Source organism: Chaetura pelagica, unplaced genomic scaffold (genome assembly GCF_000747805.2).
Source record: "Chaetura pelagica isolate M959 unplaced genomic scaffold, ChaPel_1.0 scaffold315, whole genome shotgun sequence".
Taxonomy (NCBI): Eukaryota; Metazoa; Chordata; class Aves; order Apodiformes; family Apodidae; genus Chaetura; species Chaetura pelagica.
In genome coordinates, this window is record NW_009953187.1 from 65,616 (window position 1) to 81,529 (window position 15,914).

General features: G+C 35.6%; 1 protein-coding gene across 1 annotated transcript in view; it reads right to left on the minus strand.

Moving 5' to 3' along the window:
• The window catches only part of ZDHHC14 (zinc finger, DHHC-type containing 14), a 92,160-nt gene that overhangs the window by 21,316 nt on the left and 54,930 nt on the right, over positions 1-15,914 (minus strand). Inside the window, exon 3 of the mRNA XM_009997340.1 lies at positions 9,858-10,016. Within this exon, the coding sequence (XP_009995642.1) occupies positions 9,858-10,016 (159 nt within the window). The remainder of the gene's footprint in view (positions 1-9,857; positions 10,017-15,914) is intronic.

Consider the following 15,914-nt stretch of genomic DNA (forward strand, 5'->3'; position numbering starts at 1 on the left):
TCCCTAAGAGCTTAACTCATTCAAGAGATAGCTAAGAGATAACTCATTCAAGGCCAGGGTGGGTTAGAAATAAGTGTCCTCAACATGGGGGAACTGCCCCAGCACTGGAAAGCAGCAGAGGAAACAGTTGACTCTGCTTGTCCTCTGGCAACCTCGACCCTCTCTTCCCATCCCAGTACACACGGTAATGAAAACAAACAGAGCAATTGTCAGGAAATAAAACAGCATTTTGTAATTTTGCTTTGGAGAGATGACACTGACAGAATTTTAAATTTTTAAATCAAATCCAAGATCATAAGAGAAGACAGATGCTCTCATGCTGACTCTCTCTCTGATCCTTGTCCAAATCCTGTTTTGTTTTCTCTGACTTTTATGCCTTCATGGATGTATGATAACAAACTACTTGGAATTCCACAGGAGAGGTGAGCTTTAGATTTAAAGTCCTTAAGCCCTATATTAAAGAGGAACATCTGTCCAAGCACACCAGGTTATTTTAGCTAAGGCTGTATGTTGAAGACTGACATTATATTTAGCACTATCTTCTTTTTTAAAAAAAAAGTCCAAACAAGAACAACAGATTTCTGAACTCACCAGACTTTCAGGTATTTTGTAATGGCTTTGTGTGACAGCTGTTGGCATCCCTTGTTTCTGCCATAAATCTGTTCCAAATTCCAATTGGGCTATTCAAGGTGAAGTTACTGAACTTTCTTAAGATAAGGCTTCAGAAATACTTTGGCTTAATGAATATTGCTAAGCGTATCAAGAATTAAACACTCTAATATTTAAAAGGATAGGAGATACTACCTTTATTCAGTGCAATACAGTTTGTTTTTTTCCCAAAATAAGTTGATATTGCATTTGAACAGGACTTATATTTCTATTTGTGCTTCTGAATGAGACTTTATGTTCTGATAAACACTTTACAGGTACTTAATACAACACATGAGCAAATAATAACACAAAGAAAAATAGAGTTACAGAGCCTTCTGAAGAGCATAATCCTAGGATACCTTTGTGTCCTACCACTTCAGATTAAAAAAATAAATAAATCATGACATCTTCAGAAGTTGAATTCCAGGTATACACATTCATTTTCTTCTATGCTGACACATTAGGAATCAAATTTTATTGACATCAAGCTTAGTTTCTTGCCATGAAACTGTATTTAGATATATGTAGACACGTATTCAATAGACTCAGATAAATGCAAACAAACATGAAAATGCACATACCCCCCTCCCACCAAAAACACACACATATATATACACATACATGCATTCCTTATCAAAGACTGATTTAATATTTTTAACTTATTTGTCACTCCTCTCCAATTTCTGTCTTCAAACTTTCTTGGTGAACTGAAAGGCTCTACTTCTTTAATACTTTACTTAACACTCATTGTTAAACTAACTACCTACCTAAAAGTAGAAATTGCTAGTTGGACATGAAAAACACTGCTACTGTGTTAAGTTTTGAATCAACTCTAATGAAAAGCAAGTAGTGTTAAATGGTTTTCATGAGTGTTGGAACAAATAAACTGGGCCTCATTTTTCCTCAGTCATAAAATAGAAAGGGCTGTGTCTTCTATGCTGTATGCCACAAAACAGTGTATCAAAAGCAAAGAATTATTCTGCCCAGCAGAGCACAAATATGTAAAACCAAGTTAAAGATAGAGCTTGTGAGCTGCTCTGACTAGTAGTTAACGCAAGAGAAAACAGCCAACCCTAGCAAAATTAACAGATACATATAAGCAGAATCTTCTAATGCTGTTAAGAAACACAAAGACTCTTAAATCTAGAGCTGTTTCTTCTTCCTAACAACAAGACATAGCTAATAAGTTTTAATGAAGAAATAACAATGTCTTAAGGTTCACCTCTAGCACTCCAGATGCCTGCAAACTGAACCAATGATTTGGAAAAAGAGCCCTGCCTGACTTGGCTTGGACAATGTTGGCAGCAAAATTGAGATTTAGCTTCACTGAGAAATTTAAAACTACTGATGCTGAGAAAAAACGGGAATTCCAGCCCTCAAAAACTTAAAATGCAAAGCAAATAGCAAATATAAACAGAACTGATTGGTATGAAGAGTAACAGGTTGTTTAGAGGTGATGACTGCAGCTCTGGTGTGTGTATATGTATATACACACATATATATACATACAGGTATGTATATATATGGTGTAGTTAACGTGCTGCTGTATTCAAGGTTAATGTAAAAATGAGAGAAATTAAAAGAATAAAACCATTGGTAATACAAACTCTTGTTAAATAATAAGTGTATTAGAACTCTTAATGAGGAAACAAGAAAGCTGCAAGGGCTGAAAAGTTTGTCTATGGAAGCAACCCACAGACAGAAAAGTTGTGATAGATCATCCTCCTGCTTTCAATTTTAAGCAAAAGAAGCAAAATATTTGCCTTCAGAACGTGGTATGACTTTACAGTCATATCTACCTAATTGAGAAGTACTGCTAAAACAGATCACCCAGCTTCTCCTCATCTAGCAGTCCTGTGAACTACCTCTTTGCCTGTGTCTTTATGGCTCTCCATCTTTAGGCCAAGCTTGATGTTCATTTTACCCCCTGGGGAGCTGATTCACCAGCTCACCCAGGTGAGCTTAAAACTATGGTTAATTTTCTGCTGCATGCTTCCCCAGACCAGCTTGTTACAGTATTGGACAAACTCCAAAGCTGGCCCAAGTGAAGCCGTGAGAACACACAGCCAGAGGAGGGATGAAATGACTCTTTCAAAAACAGCTAAGTGTTAATTCAACTTATTGGTAACACCAACCTAATTTTTCAGGGTCTGAGAACAAAAGCTGAAGCAGACAAAGATTGGCAAAATGTGTGAAGAGAAGATGGGTAAATAGGGACTTAAAAATGCTAGTGTAAAGACTGCAGACAACCAAAGACATAAGAAATCTCGAGTTGTCAGTAAACCTGCAACTTAGTTTTACTAGCCTTTTCTGAGTGATCAGCAACTTTGAATTTGGATAATGACTTCTGAGGACAGATAGCACCCCCATAACCAAATCATAAGGGTGAGGCTTCAAGCAAGCCAACCTAAAAGCTTAGCAGCTGTGAAAGAGATGGCCACGTGCTGCCTTTCCTGCCACTGCATCCCACTTCCTTCTTTCATTCTCTAAGCTGCTGATGAGTCAGGTCAGTTCCCTGACATGGAAGGAAAGAAAAAATAGAATTACTTTGTTCATTGCTGTCACAGTTTGACTCATTGTTGTTTGACAACAATGCTCTCGATCCCCCCTCCCGCCTCTGTGTTACTAAGAGTTGTATGAACAGGCACAAAGGAGAGAATCACACAAGTGGGGGTAAAAAAAGAAAATGAAGTCCATATACTGCCATTTTGGAAGCAGCAAGCTATCAGCATGACTCAGTGCTCTCATTAAAAGCCACCTAATAATATATGCTAACTGGATGACAGAGGAACATACAAGCTACATCATAGTTTAGACATGTCTATCTTTATCTTCCCTGAAATCTTTACATTTGAAAACTTGCTTAAGAATCATTAACTGCTGTATATCTCAGATAAAAATAAAACTGAGAACATTTCCCATTTTAATAAGCAATGGTCTCATCGTGTTTCCTTCAGAAGCCAGAAGGAAGCATGTTCCTTACTGGTCAGAACTGAAGAGCCAAATCTCTACTTTTCCACAGCACAGCAAGTAGACTCTTTAAATTCTTAAATGTTCAGCTTCCATTTTTCAGCTACTACAGGAAACCACATGCAAAATGACCTCGATGCTTTCCTTCCTCTTTCAAAATATTTAATAAATGTTTTATAATTTACAAAGAACAAAAAAGTATTTTCACACGTAACATTTGATGTCAGAAACATTTTTATTATTTATGAACTGCTTCATTTTTCCTTGCTTGGCTGGATCACTGCATACCAACATACATTTTCTAAAGCATAATGTGAAAGCAGGTCTCAAAGACAAAAAGTCTACAGGTGCAAAGACAAAAATCTCTAGAGTGCCTTCTGGTCTAGGTCACATTACTAGGAGATTCCAATGCGCAAAATTTAGAATTCACTTGCTGATTATTCCATCCCATTCAAGTGAAGCATTGTAGAGCAAAGATAAAAACCTAAAGCATTCATTGAATGTTATCATCTGTATTTAACACATGCAACCATGCATCCTAGGACTGGGAAGAGTCAGCACAGCCTGTGATTCAAGCCTTGCACCAGTCACAAAATCACATTACAACTCAACCAACTGGGCCAGCATTACTTAAGATTACATTTGATAGTAGCAATACAACATAGAACTAACAAAGTCCTTTTTCATAGATGCACACTGAGCAACTATGTAGAGATACCAACACATCTGCACATTTTTATAATGATGACAATTACAGCTTTTTGTAAGACTATGATGTCATGATATGACCACATCTATTCAAGCTTCTCAAAATTTTGTCTGACAAATGGCACTTTCAGAACTCGGTTGCTCTTGAAACATTTTGGAAAACAAATTAGGCTTTTAGAAGTCCACATAAGGAAAATCTCCTATTACAAAAAAGTATTTATTTTCCTCTAAGATGCAGCAGTTTAATCCTGACAGTTTGCTGAGAATAATGTATGCATGTACAAAAGAAAATAAAACCATGGTATTAAATCTTTTATGGTCCATTCAGAATGTCTGATAATTTAGCATAATAAGATATTTTATCCAAAATTCATAGCATATTCATAAAAACTATCCTTAGCTCAGATGTTCAATTCCACTGACTGAAGTAATCACTCCTAAGAAAACTGTTTACTTAATCATATTTTGATAAAACGCTGATGGGACTTGGATCACTTTAACTTACACAGCACTCACCTGTGTAACAGCAATTCCTCTGGAAATGCCTTTGCTATTACTTTTGTGGAGTGAAAACGGAGTAGAAATTTATATGAAAAAATGGTGAACGAGAAAAGCTCTATAGGAATTTCCATTTATATGCATGCTTATGTTATTTTAGAACATCAGTTAGGGACAATGCACAGTGGATCCTTTAAATCACTGAGATTCAGTGCTTTTGTACTCTGATCCCTAATCAAAACACCCCATGAAAACCAAATAGAACAGAAAGAGCTTTCTAGCCTCAAATTTACATTTGGGAAACACTCACTGAAGGTTTAGTCCATTTTACATTCCAGAGACTACACTGATCTCTACAAGTTGACGCAAAACTGAAATGGCAATGTAACACTGGGAAAAATGGCCCTTTAATTAATTAAATAAATTAATAATGTGCTTGGATATCTACAACCGAAAGTCAATCAGAAACGTAAACACAAGGGCGACTCAACAAATATTTCAGTTTCACAATCGCTTAAATACTGTCCCACAGAGCTAAGGTATTTGGGTGGAGTTTTTTCCAAAGAAAATCAGTTACAATGTCAACTTTTTTCACACTAATCAAATTCAGTAGTGGCAGACGAATGTTATTCACAAACAGAAAATAAATGTGCTTGATTTTTAAAATAAAAATATGAATTGATTTATTATGAAAGCATCCAACCATTGCCCCAGGATTGTTCATAGTAATTAAACTATATTGTTACATAGCTCACTTCACTGCTACCTCCAATAATAAAATTGACTAATTAGCAACAAACCCCTTTGACAGCATGCACATTAGTGGTGGCATTTTCAAAGGCAGCAGCAGCAGTTTAGAATAGCTGTTTTTTTGATAGGTACAAGAAGTGCACACTGAAGGACCTCACTGCTTAACAATCCCTCCTTATGTATGTGTCACTACAATACCTTCACACGCTGGGAACCAATGAAGTGTCAGACACACACCCAGCCACGGAAGAAGAGTCTCAAACCCCCAAACTTGTCCCTAGGGGGAGTGTGTTATCCTTGACAGATATCAGCATCCACGAAGTTCATAGATTTATTCCTCTCTTTTCTACATGAAAACACATTTTTTAGATGCTTCTGTTGCTGCCTTCTATCTGCCTTTGAAATCCTTAACCATCTTTCAAACTGTAATTGCACCAAATCTAAATATCTACTTAATTTTTTAGGTTCCATTTTTCCCCCTGGCAATTTCTCTCTTTAATTTTCACTCTGACATTGGAGGTGACAACATCACTTACACAGTCACACACTAATTTGATATACAAATTCTGAAACAAATAACAAGGCCACATTGTCTTAGAGTATTGTAAATGGTGGACCTCTTCTTGCACCATATTGAATATTTGCCTTAGTCTGTATCAGTGACCTCACTTGACAAGCAATATTGTGGCATGTGAATGCAAGGAAGATTTTAGACATTTAGATATTTGGCTGATTCACTGCTTGCTAATCATTATTCACTGTTTCTTCAAGTTGTTCTGTTTTATATTTAAATAAAATCTTTGGAAATAGCTGCTTCTTGCTCAGGTTTTGTTATAACAATCAAATTATACAACACAAAAATTATTTATTAAAATAAATCAGGAAATTACATGTTGGTGTTAAAACTACTAAAAATAAAAATGAAAATAAGTAATGTGGTCATTTCAGAAGGAAATCAAATCACTGGCTTCTTACTAGCATCACACAGCGCAATAAAAACCTCGTCAAAACCCAGCAATAGCTAGCTTGAGCTTGAGCTCAGAATTTATGTCTGCTGTGTTTCTTATATTTTAAAATTCTTTACCTTGTGTTTATATGTACATTATTTTAAATTAATTTGTAATTTTAAGCACCATAATGGCACCAGAGAAGCCTAGAGGAGCTAACTTCCAACTGCCATTCACAAGGACAGTTAAAGAAAGCAAGTCAGGAATATACCCAAGATATTTGCCTTGGGGAACATTCATTCAACCAGTTTTTTGAAGGCATTACATAAATGCAACAAACTGCACTTGTCTGAAAATCCAGATTTCTCTGAATACTACTACATTGGGATTGTTTAGTTTATAGAAGAGGAGGCTGAGGGGAGACCTTATTGCTCTCTAGAACTACCTGAAAGGAGGTCACAAGGAGGTGGGAGTTGGCCTTTTCCATCAGGTGAGTAATTACAGGACCAGAGGAAATGGCCTGAAGTTGCATCAGCGGAGGTTTAGATTGGATATTAGAAAGAATTTATTTACTGAAGGAGTGGCTGGACAGTGGAACAGGCTGCCCAGGGAGGTGGTGGAGTCACCGTCCCTGGAAGTGTTTAAGAGAAATACAGATATAGTGCTTAGCAGCATGATTAAAGCACCGATTGGGTAGATTAGGTTATGGTATGGGGATTTAGATTATGGTTGGACTAGATGATCTTCTGGGACCCTAGCATTAAGGGTCAAGGTTGAAGGGTCTGGGCGTAAGTGTCTAGAATAAATGGTCTAGGGCTAAGGGTCTAGCTGATGTGGTGGTGTTAGGTCATAGGCTGGACTTGATGATCTCAGAGGTCTTTTCCAGCCTTGGCAATTCTGTGATACTATGAAAATACTGTAAATCTAAATGAATTTGAAGTATTATTATGGCTAAAACAAAAAAAATTTTTTTTTTTTTTTTTTTTTTTTTTTAATAACATGAAAACACTCTACTAAGTTTGAATAGGTAAACAAAAGATTAAATGCAAATCAGAGACAAGATCAAGTAGCAGATAAGCCTTCTAGACAACTAGAACGTTAGGACTAATTCAAAAGGGGGAAAAAACAACAAAGAATATATTGTTGTGTGTACTTACATATTTAATATGTTGCTAGGCATTCCTTACAGAATGAAAAGCATCGATAGAAAAACAGAACTAACGAACTCTCTTTCACATTGCATTCATTTGCCCATTATCATAAAACACTTTCCAGTAAAAGTAGCATTCTGTTTTTTCTGAGCAGTGAGTGTTGTTTTGAAGAAAGACTCCATTCCTGTACCATGCAATCTCTGTAGTTAGTTTATAACTGTGCAGTGAAAACTTCAGGGACTATGTGGTAAAATAGACTGCACAGCCATATCAGTAGTGAGCTGCAATTTTAAGTTATAAAATATTCATATACATGTGGGAAAATTAACAGAAAATTAATTGCAGGTACCTGCAAATTTCACTTTTTGCATTCAATACACCTGAATATTTATATGACAAATACCTGTAACCAAATCAGGAAACAAAAGTACTTAAGCAATGCACCCTGAAAAAGTAATAGTTTATTGTAATTCCCATTATAAACACTGAGGAGAAAGATCACAGCAAATTCATCCCAATAAAAGGATGGAATCCTTTTAAGACAAATTACTTCAAATCAAAAACCGTGCAAGAGGACCTGACAATGATCATACCTATTTTATAAGCAGAAAAGACTAATCTTAGATACAATTAGCACTTCTATGAGTCATTTGCTCAGACTTTTCTGATACACATTCAGAATAACTCACATCTGATGTCTCATCACAGACATAATCAAAAGACTAAGAATAAGTTCTTCCCCCACCATCACTAATTCTTTGTTTCACAGAATAGGTTTTCCAAATTTAGTATGAAATGGACACAATCAGATTACAGATTACACAATCAGAATAACCTGTAGACAAATCCTTCATAATGTTTTATTAAAAAACCTGAAATATTATTTTTAAATAAGGTTCAGGATGTGTGTGTGGCAGTTGCTTTTATTTAGGCACTTTCAGTAAAGACAACAGCCTTTAATTTACTGCACTGGTCAGCAACTGCATTTTCACATCAGGTTTGCAGAGAAGCACCACAACATTGTACTGTCCAGGTTACATATTTGATACAATATTTTTCTGAAAATGTGTCAACTACAATTCATAAACATTCCTACTTTTCAAGTTCAACAGCTTTTACAATGCTTACAATTCTAACACATCAGAAAAACTTACTTACTGAATGAGCCAACTACAGATAGCAATCAATTGTATAGGGCCAAAAGGCTAAAATTTTCACTCTGATGTAAGTGTGCTCCCTAAATGAATATCATCTAAACATGAAACTGTAATTCTGCCAATGACTGCTTTTTATCTAAAAATACCACTGCTGAATGCTGCAATTACATTTCTCAGCTGGAGATATCTTTCTACATTATTTTCTTGAATGCATAAGATCCCAGCTCAACAGCATGTGCTAGTCAGCTGCACTAAACTCTAAATGTGATCTAATTAACTAGAAAACCACTCAGATGTGATTGGTTGGGATTTTTTTTGTTTGCTTTTAAATCCAAGCATACCTTAATCACCTTGTCTGCCCTCAAAAGAAAACAGTCTTGAAAAAAGACAAGATGTTCAGAGGAAAAAAGCCCTATCATTATGAAATATGCTTAGGTCCTCACAATGTCTACTTATTCTCCAAATAGCATGCTTGCCCAGCAATTCCTTATGGATTCTGACTTTAGAACTTCTGTTCTTAAAACTTTCAGAGGGAAGAATCACCTACAGTGTATATTCTGGTCACAGTGCAAGCCCTAAACATTTGAACTGTGCCTTATCCTTAATCTGTAAATAACTGGAGAAGCAGCTCCTTGCCCTCAATTTAGTTTGGTGAAGGAAGCAAGTCTGAGACTCTCCTAAAGGCTTGGATCTCGGAACTGGAGAGTTTGTCACATGTACTCTGCAGCCCTACTCAAACTGGATGCATTCTTTGTCTTAGAGAGCAGGTTAGGAAAGGTGTCTGTATTGGAAGATACTTTTCCTTCCAAGACTAGCTACAACTGCCTGTTAGGCCAAATCTCCTCTTCTGCCTCCTCTAAAATTCTTAACATTGAACAGAGCTTGTAGGAAAAAAGGATGAACACAGTAAGTGACCTCGTGAGTCATCTCGTCTCTAACTGATCCTTTTCTCTCTCATACCAAAAGTATTTGTAACAATATACAAACTACAAAATTGACCATATGCTGTCTCTCTTTATACTCACCTACGCAGTTATCACAAAGGCTGCAATGTGAGGCACGAGGTGGGCGGAAAATCTTGCAAGTAAAACAGTATTTTAATTTCACTGTCTGTCCATTGATGATCACTTCTTTTGTTCTGGGAGGGGGGCGATATCCTCCTGAACTGGAGCCATTTGCAATATCTAAATATGGGAATACAATGCATTAAATTTTTCACATGAGATACAGTATAAGCACAGAACTGTCCTTGATGGCCACCAATAGCAATGCACATTTAAAATGTATATTAACTCACTTAAAAAACTTATTTCCCTTCTCCTAAAATAACATGTGGCAAAAAGATAGTTAATTACTAATAGCATTCATAGCCAATCACAGCTTGTATTAAAAAAAACTCATCCAAATCCCATTCTCTGACAGCTACTTTGATTCCAAAACTCTTACATTCTCATAACCTGTAACAGCTCATAGGTAATAAATCAATGGCAACTATGACTACTTGTGCACAACGGTAAAACCTGAGGAACGTATCTTTAGGATTTTCCTGAATTTTTTAGAATTCCTGTAATAACAGAAAATCTGTCTACGAGCACTGCAGAAATTCTACAGTCAGAATCTGTACATTTATTTGAACAACAGCAGCTCCGTTGTTACAGCTTGGCACATGGTAGAAATAAGATCAAGTGTGAGGTCTCTTAAATGCTGTGGTACAATGAAGCACATTCAGAATGGTATTTCACAGCTCTTGATGTTTCAAAGTTTGAAAATCTAACTCCCAGAGTTACTTCTACACATCTTTTTGAGTTTGTTGCACAAAAATAAACTACCTCATTTGGTATGAATGGTGGAGTTTGGGGTTTTGTTTGCTTTATTTTTGCTTTATTTTAGGACACTAGCATTCATTTTTCCAGCAACTAAATGACTGAGAAAGCTAAATCATTAAAGTTCAATTTTTCCTTTAAATGTTCCCAAGCTGAGCTATACTGAAAGCTGAATGTCAAAGGTGTACCTTTCAGTTTATCTGTTCTTGTTTACTCACAACCAAGTTAAACCACAGAAGTGAAAAAACCCTAAGTTATTACTCTTGGACAGGGAGAACAGGAAAAAAATAGGTTAAGTACAAGAAATTATTTTCCAATGTATGAATAAAACTACATTTAGAAGTCACAGACACACAAGTGTGTTTTTTATTGTCCCACTCACTTTCATGTTGAACAAGTGCAGGGCTTGACAGGTTACTACAAATTCCTTGGTTTCTATTTGGGTTCAGATTGCTAGAATGTAACCAAAAATTACAATTTCTGTCTGGTCTGCAGACCTATTTACTTGGACTACAAACCATTTATTTTCCAAAGGGGCAACTAGAAACACTCCAACCTAACAAGGTGTTGAAATTAGAGACAGAATAGCTGTGCTAGCAATACAATATAGAATATGTTAGATTTGGCAGCAAGTTTAGCCTAAGGTATAATTATACAATATGTTAGATTTGGCAGCAAGTTTAGCCTAAGAAGTTCCCATCTGCAATGTGCTCACCCCCTCCATATATATGCATTATTAAAATATTCTTGTGACACCACAATAAACTTGACCGTAGAAACAAATACATTTCAGAAAAGTCTCTAGGAGAAGAAAGTGGAAGGGAGGGAACAACAGCTGAGTGAGCATGAGGGAATCAGGGTGTGAAGCTCCTCAGCACCCCTAATGAGAATGAAGTTGTGAATACTGAAGAAACAGCAGCTTAGAAGCAGCCTACTAGACCCTGAGGAGGTACATATCTAAACCAGCCCCTGCAATGTTCCTGGGATCCTGGGCCAGGTCCTATGATCTGCACATGAAAGTACAAATTACCGTGTGGCTCTCATAACAACCGATAATACTGATTTTGACCTCAAGGCCAATGCCACTTGACACAGTATTTTTTATATAGTAAGTACTGTATTTCAAGCTACTAGTGTATTTACATGCTGAAGCATAATTAGACATCTGAAAAGATGTTCTTCTGAGGGCACAGCACAACTGTGCTTATACTATTTAAACCTTTACTGAGATATGAATGACTCCTAAATCCAGAACACAGTGAAGAATTTCTTGTAATTCAAAGATAACATTTAAAAAGCTTCTATATTTACAATGAAAACTTCTTTTCTGTAGAACAAGTTATCATAGGCAGCATGAAATGCTGAAACAATGTTGCAATACTAGTGCAGATGTATATAAGACAGTACTTCCTAGGGGAGAATAACACCACAGTAAGCTTTTGTTATGAAAAATCACCAACAGCTGATTTTAGTTACTATCACTGACAGATATTTTAATACACTGTACTATTGCTGACATCCTCACTGTGAAGAAAAGTGCAGCTTTTTAACCCTATTTTGCTTTTTATCCAACAAAAAAAGTAATCTGTGTAGGCATAACATGTTCATTAATAAACCATTTGATATTCATACTCAAATTTAGGACATTAATTGTAAAAAATACTAATGAAATCTGAATTTTATATAGGTGTAGCTTTTTATCTTACTAGTAAAGCTGATGCATTGAACTTCCTAAAATAATGCTAATATATCAGAGTTGTTTCTTTTATAAAATCCTTTTATTCCTGAATATGTACCTAATAATTGGAAGAAAATTAATTAAACCACTCAAGGTTAATTGTTTAGAAGAAAACCACTCTTTTTTTTCAAATGAAACATTTATGCATTAAAAATGCACGTTGACTAAACCCTGTATTTTTCCACCTTTCAACAAGTTCAAAAAGTGCACAGTATCTATTTTATTTTAAAAGGGGCTTTGGCAGAATATCAAAAGCAACTTCCCTATTCTCTGGTGGAGAAGGGAGCCTACTGGCAAGCACATCATACTTACAGTACTGGTGTTCTAAGAGGATTTCCTTCCAAACCTTTGCAGGGAAGTCCAAGTTCACAGGGACAGCAAATCCTAGCTCTCTGTTAATCTCTAAATCCAAGGGTGAAAGCTGATGCAAATGAAATTAAAACAGTCTTGCTGACTTTCCATGGTATCAGGATTTTACCTAGAATCCTAAATTGCCTAATCAAACCCAAAAGTCTCATAAAAAAATATCAATAAACAGAAACATTGGAAAGAAACAAGGCAAGGTCAAATGTGCTTGGATTTGACAAAATTTACTGAACCTAAATGTGCTGAACATGTCCTGGTCTCAGAGATTTTTCAAACTTCAGCTGACCTGCTCAAACTTGGGTTCTAGCACAGTCAAATATTTCAAAATTTTTCACTTTACAGAATAATTTTATTAACATTTACAGATCACCTTCCCCAAATACACCTCTGTCTGACTACTACTTTTCACATTTTTGTCTTCTAATCTGTTACTGGTATAGTAACACAAATTATTTTTCAAAAAGCGTAAAATTTTCCCACTAGTGGGATTGCCTTCCATCCTCTCTGCTCTGACACATTCTGTAACTTCTCTAGCAGTGTTAAATGTCCATGCACTAGATGGGGCTCCAGCATTTTTATTACCCTACTACAAAAACCCCAAACATACAACCTGTATCCCTGCAGGACCAAGGTACCTCAACTGCTGCAAGGAAGTCACTCCAAGTATTTAAGTGAGATGCAGCAGTTTAGCAGCCTTCTAATGTGACAACAAACTCCACTTAAATCTCTCAAATTATTATGCTTGAAACAAATGGGAGGTGCTGTTTAGATGAGGCAGAGGCTGGAATTTTATATACAGATTTATTACCAGAGTTCCCCACTCAATCAAAAAAAATTTTTGGTCATTTTTCCTAAGATCCTAGGACAGTCTCTAGAATGTCTCTCCATATTGTCTTCTGCACAAACATTATAACCATATTATGCAAGATTCGCCATCAACTCTAAAGGGACATGATTTCAATCTTCAAACAGCATCACTATAAAAATGACTTGAAGTAATTGTAGTGTTTCCTGCTAACAAAAACAGATAGTGCCATGAAAAAAGTCTTTATATATGACCTATCTCATCTGAAGAACAAAACCAAAACAAAATGAACCCTGAAAAAATGCCAATCTCCTCTAAGAAATGTCTTCTCCTGTGAGTAACCACTGAACTCTAAGCTACACGCTTAACAACAGTGGGCTACAAGAACAGAGAGTAATTTATATGTTTCAGGGAGAAGAACTTAAATAACTTTTTCTTGTTTATAGACAGTAATCTCAGGGACAAACAATACCGGGAACCTGGCTTAGACTGAAACCAGCAGCTGCTAACTGCATTCTTCACGTTTCTTCAACTGATAGCCAACAAAATACTGATCACGTATTGCTCTTGACTTTAGATAAAAGACTTACTGCCTTGATTTCAGAAAAATTATGTATTATTTTCTGAAGAGCAGAATTGCATCATCTTCTTGAAGTCTAATACTTTATGTGAAAGGTATTCTCGCTGCCAGAAAAAACCTGAATCTTTAGTTATTTGTTGAGGGAAAGAAGCATAGAGAGCAAGAGCTTTCTGAAAGACATAACTGATGCACAAGTAATTTCACTAAATTTAAGAATGCTGTTTAAAGCATGCAGTATCAGGTGATGAGCCTATCAAGGTGGCATTTCACCTTCGGAGAGAAAGCAGAACATCCCATATTGTACCCAGAAACAGCATTTGTTCAGGCCAGTATCAAGTGTATGAAATGCTCATGCTGTGGCACAGATTTAATTTTGTAAGATTTTAAGGAAATAAAATTGTGTATTTCAAAACAAATAAAAGACAGGTACGGAACTGTGGACAAGTCTCAAATATAATATTCAGCATCAATGAAATCAGAGCCAAGACAAAAAATACAGAGATGGTGTCTGGGGGTAGCTAATATACTGGGTTCAGGGCTTTTGAGAAGGGAAAAGAAAGAAAATATAAACTGGAAACTGTCCTGCTGCATTGACTGAGATATAAAATATATATATACTTATATATACTTATTTATATATATATATACTTATTTATATAATTTAAATATATAAAATATGTTTATATAATATATAAAACATATAATATTTTTAAATATATAATCTTCAGAGATTTTGCATTATACAAGTCTCATGCATCTAGTTGCTTTTGCTCTATTACCTTAAGAGTATTTTTAAGACCCATGTTCCTTCCCCCTCTTAGACCAAATGTATATTTCTTAAATATTTGCTTATAGATCATGTTTTCTAGATTTATCTGGTTTTCTGCCTTTGTCTTCAGTTTCCACACATAGCATCAAAAAATGGACAGCGAACTGAGCACTCACTGTAACTAGGTATTGCAGAATGTCACTTCTCCTGGTTTATGTATTGACTCTTTTCTAATGCATAAAAAAATAATTTTCCCTTTTTTGTCAGAGTATCATGATGCTGACTAAATTTGTTAAGAATAATACTCAAGTGCCCTTTTACTGTACCATTAGTGAATTACTGAGTCCCCTTTTTGTTTGTATCTAATTTCCATTTGCAATCATGCATTTTGTATTTGTTCCCTAAATTTGCTAAAACTATTAATAGTATATTATAATTATAGTATATAAAAAAAAAAATTAAAAAAAAATTGAGTATGGTGCTTGCCAATTTCCCTAACTCAGCATCAGCTTCAGAGTTAAACATATTCCTTTTTTCTTGAGCCCACAATCAGTCTCTGCAAGATCTTACTTGATCACTTATCATTGGGCACTAGTGCCTTTCTGAAAAGTTGCTCACTGACTTTGTGACAACTTAATCCACACTTTATTTCCAAGATATATATATATATATATATAAAATCCCATGCAGGACAGTATCAAGAGTTGTTTTACAATAAAAATTTAGCACATTCTTCTTTTCCACCAAGACAGTTACTCTTTCAAGGAAGAAATCACACTGGTTATACTTTATTTGCTCTTGAAATACTTTGTTGCTTGCTTTGAGTCATGGCCATAAACCCCACCCTTCACCAGTCCCAGTTCTTACAATTTGATTATTTAGCAGTTTGTTCTCCTTCCTACCAGAGAATGCGTTTTAGTGATACAACAGAGAGATTTCTATTAGAGTAGAATATGAGATAGACAGATTCAGTAATTTGAGAGATTCTTCTTTTTCTTTTA